Here is a 12683-nt window from a genome sequence, read left to right as displayed (position 1 = left end):
ATTACGTGTCAATAGATCGTTCCCTTCGAGGTGATTCATAATGTTTGAATACAGTATATGCTCCAAAACCCTACTGCAAACCGACGTCAATGATATAGGTCTGTAGTTAAATGGATTACTCCTACTACCCTTCTTGAACACTGGTGCGACCTGCGCAATTTTCCAATCTGTAGGTACAGATCTATCGGTGAGCGAGCGGTTGTATATGAGTGCTAAGTAGGGAGCTATAGTATCAGCGTAATCTGAAAGGAACCTAATCGGTATACAATCTGGACCTGAAGACTTGCCCGTATCAAGCGATTTGAGTTGCTTCGCAACCCCTAAGGTATCTACTTCTAAGAAACTCATGCTAGCAGATGTTCGTGTTTCAAATTCTGGAATATTCCATTCGTCTTCCCTGGTGAAGGAATTTCGGAAAACTGCGTTCAATAACTCCGCTTTAGCGGCGCAGTCGTCGATAACAGTACCATCGGCACTGCGCAGCGAAGGTATTGACTGCGTCTTGCCGCTTGTGTACTTTACGTAAGACCAGAATTTCTTCGGATTTTCTACCAAATTTCGAGACAATGTTTCGTTGTGGAACCTATTAAAGGCATCTCGCATCGAAGTACGTGCCAAATTTCGCGCGTCTGTAAATTTTAGCCCATCTTCAGGATTTCGCGTTCTTCTGAACTTCGCATGCTTTTTCCGTTGCCTCTGCAACAGCGTTCGGACCTTTTTTGTGTACCACGGGGGATCCGTTCCATCTCTTACCAATTTATGAGGTATGAATATCTCAATTGCTGTTGCTACTATATCTTTGAATTTGAGCCACATCTCGTCTACATTCGCATAGTCAGTTCGGAAGGAATGGAAATTGTCTTTTAGGAAGGCTTCTAGTGGTACTTTATCCGCTTTTTTAAATAAAATTATTTTGCGTTTGTTTCTGATGGATTTGGAAGAAATGGTATTGAGCCTAGCTACAATGACCTTGTGATCACTAATCCCTGTATCAGTCATGATGCTCTCTATCAGCTCTGGATTGTTTGTGGCCAAGAGGTCAAGTGTGTTTTCGCAACCATTTACAATTCGCGTGGGTTCGTGGACTAACTGCTCTAAATAATTTTCGGAGAATGCATTTAGGACAATCTCGGAAGACGTTTTGTGCCTACCACCGGTTTTGAACAAGTATTTTTGCCAACATACCGAGGGTAGGTTGAAGTCCCCACCAACTATAACCGTATGAGTGGGGTATTTATTTGTTACGAGACTCAAACTTTCTCTGAACTGTTCCGCAACTGTATCATCGGAGTCTGGGGGTCGGTAGAAGGAGCCAATTATTAACTTAATTCGGCTGTTAAGTATAACCTCCACCCACACCAATTCGCACAGAGTATCTACTTCGACTTCACTACAAGATAAACCACTACTGACAGACACCAACACTCCACCACCAATTCTGCCTAATCTATCTTTCCTGAACACCGTCTGAGACTTCGTAAAAATTTCTGCAGAACTTATTTCAGGCTTTAGCCAGCTTTCTGTACCTATAACGATATCCGCTTCTGTGCTTTCTATTAGCGCTTGAAGCTCAGGGACTTTTCCAGCGCAACTACAACAGTTTACAACTATAATTCCGACTGTTCCTTGATCCAAGCACGTCCTGTAATTGCCAAGCACCCTTTGACATTGCAGCCCATCCCGCACTTTCCCGAGGCCTTCTAACCTAAAAAACCGCCCAGTCCACGCCACACAGCCTCCGCTACCCGTGTAGCCGCCAGCTGAGTGTAGTGAACTCCTGACCTATTCAGCGGAACCCGAAACCCCACCACCCTATGGCGCAAGTCAAGGAATCTGCAGCCAATACGGTCGCAAAACCGTCTGAGCCTCTGATTCAGACCCTCCACCCGGCTCTGCACCAAAGGTCCGCAGTCGGTTCTGTCAACGATGCTGCAGATGGTGAGCTCTGCCTTCATCTCATAAGCAAGACCGGCAGCCTTCACCAAATCAGATAGCCGCTGGAATCCAGAGAGAATTTCCTCAGATCCAAAGCGACACACGTCATTAGTGCCGACATGTGCCACCACCTGCAGCTGGCTGCACCCTGTGCTCTTCATGGCATCCGGAAGGACCCTTTCCACATCAGGAATGACTCCTCCCGGAATGCACACGGAGTGCACACTGGATTTCTTCCCCTCCTTAGCCGCCATATCCCTAAGGGGCCCCGTTACGCGCCTAACATTGGAGCTCCCAACTACCAGTAAGCCCAACCTCTGCGATTGCCCGGACCTTGAAGGCTGAGAATGATCCTCTGAAACAGGGCAGGCAGCTGCATCTGGCTCAGCCAGAGACAGTGCCTGAAACCGGTTTGTCAGACGCACCGGGGAGGCTTTCTGGTCAGCTTCCGGGGACGCCTTTCGCTGCCTGCCACGCCTTGGAACGACCTCCCAATCAACCACAGGCGAGGGCTCAGCTCCACTGCGGGCAGCAACCGGGGCAACCACAGCGGCAGACCGATCTGGGGACAGACGGGATGAGGTTGACATCCCCGTGATACCCGAGTCCGGCTCCCCACAGTGGTGCCCATTGGCAACAGCCTTAAGCTGCGCGACCGAAGTCAGCGCCGATTGCAGCTGAAGACAAAGAATGCTTCAAGTACCTCTGCAAGAAGTTTCCTCATGATTCATTTAACCTGTCAGTCAAGAAATGATGCCCGATTCCTATGCTGAATCAAAAATGACAGGGAGAGATTTGGGTATTATTCAGTGTTGATAATACATTTTTAAAGAACACAAAGAACCGACTTTATATATTTGTTTTAGCTAAAATGTTGAAAAAGCGGGACAGGTGGTAGAAACATCATAAAATGAGTACACTGGGAATTGGAGCACACAGCCACTTTTTCAACACTCCCTCACGCTACGAGAATGCTCTAAAAGTGATAATTTCCCATCTCTGATTACTATCTTAATTTCCCAAAACTATGTGCTGCTACAGATGGTGCATGCACACACACACAGTTCAGCCATACAGTCTCACTTGTAAGTGCCAGACAACTTAGAGTAGATGTAATTAAGCCAAACACAATCAGTATATAATGTACAGCATTTGACTACGCAAGGAACCACACTGCAGAACAGTGAAGAGTGAAATATACAAGATGAATCCAACAGGGCAAAGGAAAAAAGCATACAAATACATAAAATCAATTTTCCTCTCTGCAGTGTTTGCTTCAATCACAAAGAAAACCACTTCTACAAATTCTGCCACTATGTCCTCCTGAAGCCAGTACCTGCATTTGCCCTACAGACGGGCCCCCATGGAAAAGATCAAGTTGGCCCTAAACAGAAACTTAGAAAAGAGAATGCTGTCTACAACAAAACATGCCTACAGGCAACATGAAAATATTAACAAAATGGCCACAGAGGAATCAAGTTAAAGTTTCAATATGATATACAGTTTTAATCTAACATCGAGTTTACAGGGAGACACACTGTTTTAAAACTGTGCCAGTAGCCACTGCATATGCTCAACTTCTTGTGATGAAAGTCATTGGCAAAACTATCCAGAGTCCAACTTTAAAGACATAAGACCATCAACTGCATACGATTTTAAATCAGACATTTTTCAATAAAAGTGACATTAAGTGGAGAATTGCGAAAATTGTTGGTTTTTGAGCAGTTACGCTGTAAATGGGAGTCTATGGAATGTTCAAGATGATTATTACAAGGCCAATGTGTGATGAAGTGCTGTACTTGAGACAATTCTTCATTGTAAGTAAATCAAAGGATTGACAATGTCAGAGTTACTGAAAAAATATATTCCATAAGAAATAATAAGATGTCTAAGATTAATGAAAATCCCTTTCTGCATTTGGAAAATTCTGCAGATGCTCTTAGGTCAAGATGAAGCTACCCTGAAGAGACTGACTTCCGTAAAATCCAGCTGCACAAATGTGGTCGCTGTCAACAGAATACAAACTGGAGCTAATGGAGTTAACAGTGGAAATAAAATATTTAAGATGTATGATGGAAAAGATTGAGGCCTAAAAGTGGGAGATAAGAAAATCTGAAATGGGTGGCTTCAGGAACACCTAGGACAAATTTGGCAGTTGTGGATTCTGGAATGTGATATTGATACTACAGAGAGAAGAAATAAAAATATAGACTTGGGAGGGGGTGTGAAGGGGAACATGAACAATAACAACAAAACACACAGTGTACTTCAGTGTCAGTTCCAATCATCATCTTTCCTTATAGCATCTTCAATACTGCCAAGATGTGTGCCTTGTTCTGATGTCATTTTTAGGTAGATGAAGTACGTTCTGAAGCTAATCTACCAACATTGCTTAGTAATACATGTTTTGAATAGTTCACAGGTCTGCACTTTGCTTATGATGATGTGTGTTAATACGTACAGGGTGTTACAAAAAGGTACGGCCAAACTTTCAGGAAACATTCCTCACACACAAAGAAAGAAAACATGTTATGTGGACATGTGTCCGGAAACACTTACTTTCCATGTTAGAGCTCATTTTATTACTTCTCTTCAAATCACATTAATCATAGAATGGAAACACACAGCAACAGAACATACCATCGTGACTTCAAACACTTCGTTACAGGAAATGTTCAAAATGTCCTCCGTTAGCGAGGATACATGCATCCACCCTCCGTCACATGGAATCCCTGATGCAGCCCTGGAGAATGGCGTATTGTATCACAGCCGTCCACAATACGAGCACCAAGAGTCTCTACATTTGGTACCGGGGTTGCGTAGACAAGAGCTTTCAAATGCCCTCATAAATCAAAGTCGAGAGGGTTGAGATCAGGAGAGCGTGGAGGCCATGGAATTGGTCCACCTCTACCAATCCATCGGTCACCGAATCTGTTGTTGAGAAGTGTACGGACACTTCGAATGAAATGTGCAGGAGCTCCATCGTGCATGAACCACATGTGTCGTACTTATAAAGGTACATGTTCTAGCAGCACAGGTAAAGTATCCCGTATGAAATCATGATACCGTGCTCCATTGAGTGTAGGTGGAAGAACATGGGGCCCAATCAAGACATCACCAACAATGCCTGCCCAAATGTTCACAGATTGCACAATTGCGTGCGGATTCTCGTCAGCCCACACAGGTTGATTGTGAAAATTTACAATTTGATCACGTTGGAATGAAGCCTCATCCGTAAAGAGAACTGACACATTGTTGGATGAACAATTCGCAGAAGTGTACCCATGAAGGCCAATCAGCTGCTGATAGTGCCTGCACACGATGTACATTGTACAGAAACAACTCGTTCTCCCGTAGCACTCTCCATACAGTGACGCGGTTAACGTTACCTTGTACAGCAGCAACTTCTCTGACGCTGACATTAGGGTTATCGTCAACTGCACGAAGAATTGCCTCATCCATTGCAGGTGTCCTCACCGTTCTCGGTCTTCCCCAGTCGCGAGTCAAAGGCTGGAATGTTCCGTGCTCCCTAAGACGCCGATCAATTGCTTCGTACGTCTTCCTGTCGGGACAACTTCGTTCTGGAATCTGTCTCAATACAAACGTACCGCGCCACGGCTATTGCCCCGTGCTAATCCATACATCAAATGGGCATCTGCCAACTCCGCATTTGTAAACATTGCGCTGACTGCAAAACCACATTCGTGATGAACGCTAACCTGTTGATGCTACGTACTGATGTGATTGATGCTAGTACTGTAGAGCAATGAGTCGCATGTCAACACAAGCACCGAAGTCAACATTACTTTCCTTCAATTGGGCCAACTGGCGGTGAATCAAGGAAGTACAGTACATACTGACGAAACTAAAATGAGTCCTAACATGGTATTTAAGCGTTTCCGAACACATGCCCACACAACATCTTTTCTTTATTTGTGTGTGAGGAATGTTTCCTGAAAGTTTGGCTGTACCTTTTTGTAACACCCTGTATATTTGCTTGTGCTGTATTATTATTTTGTTGAGATACTCCTTGGATGGTGTGACGCTGTTGGAGATCGCCAGCAGATGCCTTTTTGCCACAGCAAGTAGGGCAGAGTTTCCCAAATAGGCAAGGATGTCATAAGGAGCAACCTCATTAGAACATATATCTAAGATCACCAATGACAACTATACGCAAGAATGTATATTTAAAACTTGCACACAAAAGCTGCAAGTTTGTTTCAGTATTGAAAGTTAAACTCCGATGGCCACACAGAAAGAATGTTGTACTACTTCATGAAATTAATGTACACTGTTATTTAACTCTGTGGATAATTATTTACAGTAAATGGATAGGTATAATATAAGGAATTTATCAATGCCAAATAATGCAATAATATTTTTTCCAAAAGTTTACCACCTAGAATCCTCTCAAAACAAGTTTTGGAACTCAGTGTGTTCATGTAAATTATATAAATTATACTTAAGTTACCATACATTTTCCATCTCATCTGCAGAGCAAGCTTCACTCACTCTCCGTATGAATTTCAAGGTACTCTGTATACTGCAGTTCATGGAAAAATACTTTCAGAACAATAATGAAAATCATCAATATTACAGAGCTTCTGCAACATACCGGGTGATCAAAAAGTCAGTATAAATTTGAAAACTGAATAAATCACGGAACAATGTAGATAGAGAGGTACAAATTGACACACATGCTTGGAATGACATGGGGTTTTATTAGAACCAAAAAAATACAGAAGTTCAAAAAATGTCCAACAGATGGCGCTTCATCTGATCAGAATAGCAATAATTAGCATAACAAAGTAAGACAAAGCAAAGATGATGTTCTTTACAGGATATGCTCAATATGTCCACCATCATTCCTCAACAATAGCTTTAGTTGAGGAATAATGTTGTGAACAGCACTGTAAACCATGTTCGGAGTTATGGTGAGGCATTGGCGTCGGCTTTTGTCTTTCAGCATCACTAGAGATGTGGGTCGATCACAATACAATTGTGACTTCAGGTAACCCCAAAGCCAATAATCGCACGGACTGAGGTCTGGGGACCTGAGAGGCCAAGCATGACGAAAGTGGCGGCTCAGCACATGATCATCACCAAACGATGCATGCAAGAGATCTTTCACGTGTCTAGCAATATGTGGTGGTTCTATTAAAATCCCATGTCATTCCAAGAACGTGTGTCAATTTTTACCCCTCTATCTACATTATTCCATGTTTTATTAAGTTTTCAAATTTATACTGACTTTTTGATCACCCGGTATTTTGTTTTACATCATTTTCATGACTGAAAAAGGCACTGCCTCTAGTTACCACAGTATACATTATTACAAAAAATGTTTGATATTTGAAATAGCTAAATAAAAATCAGAATGGATAACTGATAATCACCAATATCATGCATCTAAACAACTGTATACACACCTGCTCATGTGGCATTGTGAATGACATGGTAGGCCTAACAGTTGAACTTTTCAAGTCCCAAATTTTCAGTATGCCACGCAAATTTCCAGTAAGAATTTCACTGTGTTTAAGGAAGCAAACACATCGAAGTGTACTGCTGTCAGCTTCATCTGCAAAGTACAAGAATATTATTGGCTAGCAAAAAATTAATTTCACACAATATCTTGTTATGAAAGCATGTCTGAACAGATGCAGGTATCACTTGCATTGTGGCATAACTGTACCATGGGCAGGCCAGAAGTGATTCATAGTTCTAGTTACCTGGTATTAAACAATGAGGGTTCAAAGTGTTTATCTTTGTCAGTTCTCTAATATGGTAAAATTCATCTTACCGCATGGGAAAACAGAACATTTACATCATGACTGTACTGGTTGCAGCTATGCCCAGTCAGCTGTAAGTGTGGTGGCACCACACGCAGGAACCAACCTAGGTTGCATCGAAAGACAGAGGAGAGTTGGTGGTTTACAAATCTCTGCTATAATTAATGTGTGATTGATGGTGTGCTTCCGCATAATCCCCAAGTTGCTATTTGTGTAATTTAGAATTTCTCTGGGAGATACACAAATGAAATTTTGGCAAGGGCTGGGTTTACAGCCATTACATAATTATTGAATGTGGCCTGCCGTTTATGGTGGTTAAATATCATTTTCCAGTAGAGTGGAATGTTAAAACAGAACCTACAATCTGGAACATAGTTTCCAGTAGTCTGAATGCAAATTTGTATGGTGGTGTAAGTATATCCTAGCTTACACACAACTATGAGCACGAGCCACATGCAAGCACAAAAACAAGATTCCACTTGCATAAAAATAAAAACTTCCTCTCCAATATACAGGGGAACAACTTGCTCATTTAGCTAGTGTGTGCTTACGTCCTTATTCTACTGCTGCTGTAATACAACCACCAAGTTACATACAAGAGTTCTTTGTTCCTTCACAAATTCTGGCCAAGATTTTTATTTTTATAGATTTGCACTCTTGGGTGAAATATTCCAGAGGTAGAATAGTCCTCCAGGTGTACAGGTGTACCTTTGGATGGGGGCTACTAAAGTCAATATTCCCAACAAGGAAAAAAATCTGGCAAACTACGGGTCACAGTGTGGAATGTTGGATTCCTTACATGGGTAAGAGAGTCAGAGAATCTAAAAATGGAAATCGATTGTTTGAAGTTTGATATAGTGGAATTTGGGGTGTGGAATGGCAGGGAGAACAGGACTTTTTGTTAGGTTGGTACAGGGTTATCAATACACAATCAGATAGGAGTAATCTAGGAAGGAGGTCTAATAATGAATAAGAAAACAGGAATGCAACTGAGCTACTACGAACAGCACAGTGAACACATTAACAAAGCCAAGATAAACACGAAGCCAACACCCACGATATTAGGACAATTTTCTACGCCAACTAGTTCTGTAGATGAAGGGACCGAAAGGATGTATGATGATAGAAAAGAAATTATTCTAATACTTAAGGCAGGAAAAATTTGTGAGGGGGACTGGAATTTGATAGTAGGAATACGAGGAGATGTAAAAATAGAAGAAAAGGGGACTTGGGGGGAAACGAATGCAGAGGAAGCCACTTGGTCAAGTTCTGCACAGAGTGTAATTTAGTCACTGCTAACATTGCTTTTGAATCACAACGGCCTTTGGGTACATGGAAGAGATTGGAGATGCTGGAAGGTTTCAGACAGATTGCACAATGGTAAGAATGTTTTGAAACCAGATTATACACTGTGAAACAGTTCCAATGACAGATGTGGACTCAGATCAACAGAACAGAAAAAAATAAGGTAAAGTTAGGAAATTATGGAACCAAGATCTGGATAAACTGAAAGGAGGAGAGTTATCAAGGGCTTCAAAAGTGGTTATTACACAATGATAGACCCCCAGGTGACCATAGAAGATGAATAGATAGGTTTGAGAGATGGAACAGTGAGGGGAGCAGAACATTAAAGAGGCAAGGAGACAACTGACAGTTGAAATCGTTGGATAACACAGGAGACACTGAATTTAACCCTTTAAGTGACACTGTCTTAAATGCTGTTAAGCATTTTATTTACTACAAACAATTGATTTCACTGGTATTAATATATTCGCAATAGTGTCTCTGGTAAGTATGACTACCATTTTTATGTTTCTCGGTTGCTAGACTTGAGATCAGTGAAAAAGTGTTTAATGGTATAAATATTTACCAATGGTCAAAAGGTACTTTTCTACGGAGCTGGTTTTGCGTTCAGCTGGCATTTGTAGCTAGTGGATTTATTCTTCTGATATCTTAGAATATAAACTACAGTACATAGGTACGTAAAGGAAAAGATCCGACACGCTGCGATGACAATAAATGACAATAAATACTAGCGCGGCCACTGTAAGCGTCGGCAAAGAGATATTTTGCTACGTCAGAAGGTGAATAACAAGTGATGGAAATTTTTTTCATTTTTTTTCTTTTGGCAGTTATTAGAGGGACTCTGTCTTTAGTTGTCGTGGCGAGAAGACGTATTTCAAGTAACAGTTTGTTGTCTGAATAATAATTTAATGAAAATATGAAGTCTGAGAGTTCGTTTTTGTGCAAAACCACGAAAGTTTTCTTTTCTTCCATGCATTATCCTAATGTCAGGTCACTGTAGTGCCCTGCATCAGAAGAGGAAGTCCGATTATGAATCAATATTGTACACACGGTCAAGAATGAGAAGTAATCATGGCGGAAGGAGAACCATTTAACCAACTTCTGTAAATCTCAACAGAAAATCGAATGCTGGAATCAATGTAAGTTATAAAATGAAGCACATTGTATTCGCTTAAATATCTATGAGGAATCAAAATGTTAAAAAGTGCGAAAAAATTAATTTGTTTAATTAATTATACTATATTTTTTGTAGACTTTTTGTAGACTTAGAGAAAGCTTTTGACAATGTTGATTGGAATACTCTCTTTCAACTTCTGAAGGCGGCAGGGGTAAAATACTGGGAGCGAAAGGCTATTTACAATTTGTACAGAAACCAGATGGCAGTTGTAAGAGTCGAGGATCATGAAAAGGAAGCAGTGGTTGGGAAAGGAGTGAGACAGGGTTGTAGTCTACCCCGATGTCACTCAATCTGTATATTGAGCAGGCAGTAAAGGAAACAAAAGAAAAATTTGGAGTATGAATTAAAATCATTGGAGAAGAAATTAAAACTTTGAGGTTCGCCGATGGCATTGTAGCTCTCTCAGAGACAGCAAAGGACCTGGAAGAGCAGCTGAACGGAATGGGCAGTGTCTTCAAAGGGGAATACCAGACCAACAAAAGCAAAACGAGGATAATGGAACGTAGTCGAATTAAATCGGTTGATGCTGAAGGAATTAGATTAGGAAATGAGATGCTTAAAGTAGTAAATGAGTATTGCTATTTGGGGAGCAAAATAACAGATGATGGTTGAAGTAGAGAGGATATAAAATGTAGACTGGCAATGGCACGGAAAGCGTTTCTGAAGAAGAGAAATTTGTTAACATTGAGTATAGATTTAAGTGTCAGGAAGTCTTTTCTGAAAGTATTTGTATGGAGTGTAGCCATGTAGGAAAGTGAAACGTGGACGATAAATAGTTTAGACAAAAAAGAGAATAGAAGCTTTCGAAATGTGGTGCTGCAGAAAAATGCTGAAGATTAGATGGGTGGATCACATAACTAATGAGGAGGTACTGAATAGAACTGGGGAGAAGAGAAATTTGTGGCACAACTTGACTAGGAGGTGGAATCGCTTGGTAGGACATATTCTGAGGCATCAAGGGGTCACCAATTTAGTATTGCAGGGCAGCGTGGAGGGAGACCAAGAGATGAATACACTAAACAGATTCAGAAGACTGTATGTTGTAGTAGGTACTGGGAAATGAAGAAGCTTGCACAGGATAGAGTTGCATGGAAAGCTGCATTTAACTAGTGTCTGGACTGAAGACCACAACAACAACATATTTTTTAAAATATAAATTTACACAGAAGTAACTTATAAGGCACTTATTCGACCGATTCTTGAGTATTTTTCACCTATCTGGGAACCTTACCTGACAGGACTGATAAAAAAGAGAGAGAAGATCCAATGAAGAGCGGCACGTCTCATCACAGGATCGTTAAGTCGGCTCGAGGCGATGCGGAAATGCTTAACAAACTCCAGTGGCAGACGTTACAAGAGAGCCGCTGCGCATCAGGGAGAGATTTACTATTGAAATTTCGAGAGAGCACTTTCCGGGAATAGTTAGACAACATATTACACCCCCCCCTCCCCCCACCGACAATCGTTCTTGCCACGCGCTATTCGCGAGTGGAGTAGGATTGGAGTGCTCACTTAATGGTACAAAGAGTACCCTCCGCCACACACCATTAAGTGGCTTGCGGAGTATGATATAGATATACACTCCTGGAAATTGAAATAAGAACACCGTGAATTCATTGTCCCAGGAAGGGGAAACTTTATTGACACATTCCTGGGGTCAGATACATCACATGATCACACTGACAGAACCACAGGCACATAGACACAGGCAACAGAGAATGCACAATGTCGGCACTAGTACAGTGTACATCCACCTTTCGCAGCAATGCAGGCTGCTATTCTCCCATGGAGACGATCGTAGAGATGCTGGATGTAGTCCTGTGGAACGGCTTGCCATGCCATTTCCACCTGGCACCTCAGTTGAACCAGCGTTCGTGCTGGACGTGCAGACCGCGTGAGACGACACTTCATCCAGTCCCAAACATGCTCAATGGGGGACAGATCCGGAGATCTTGCTGGCCAGGGTAGTTGACTTACACCTTCTAGAGCACGTTGGGTGGCACGGGATACATGCGGACGTGCATTGTCCTGTTGGAACAGCAAGTTCCCTTGCCTGTCTAGGAATGGTAGAACGATGGGTTCGATGATGGTTTGGATGTACCGTGCACTATTCAGTGTCCCCTCGACGATCACCAGAGGTGTACGGCCAGTGTAGGAGATCGCTCCCCACACCATGATGCCGAGTGTTGGCCCTGTGTGCCTCGGTCGTATGCAGTCCTGATTGTGGCGCTCACCTGCATGGCGCCAAACACGCATACGACCATCATTGGCACCAAGGCATAAGCGACTCTCATAGCTGAAGACGACACGCCTCCATTCGTCCCTCCATTCACGCCTGTCGCGACACCACTGGAGGCGGGCTGCACGATGTTGGGGCGTGACCGGAAGACGGCCTAACGGTGTGCGGGACTGTAGCCCAGCTTCATGGAGATGGTTGCAAATGGTCCTCGCCGATACCCCAGGAGCAACAGTGTCCC

The 12683-nt window shown here is 42.4% G+C and overlaps 1 protein-coding gene across 1 annotated transcript in view; it reads right to left on the bottom strand.

Annotated features, from left to right (window-relative positions):
• Nucleotides 1-12683, bottom strand: part of LOC126266810 (nucleoporin Nup43) — a 210842-nt gene that overhangs the window by 45423 nt on the left and 152736 nt on the right. The window contains exon 5 of the mRNA XM_049971363.1: nt 7365-7513. Within this exon, the coding sequence (XP_049827320.1) occupies nt 7365-7513 (149 nt within the window). The remainder of the gene's footprint in view (nt 1-7364; nt 7514-12683) is intronic.

Source organism: Schistocerca gregaria, chromosome 4 (assembly GCF_023897955.1).
Source record: "Schistocerca gregaria isolate iqSchGreg1 chromosome 4, iqSchGreg1.2, whole genome shotgun sequence".
Classification (NCBI taxonomy): domain Eukaryota; kingdom Metazoa; phylum Arthropoda; class Insecta; order Orthoptera; family Acrididae; genus Schistocerca; species Schistocerca gregaria.
Note: the sequence above shows the minus strand (reverse complement) of the source record. Positions and strands in the feature narration are given on the sequence as shown.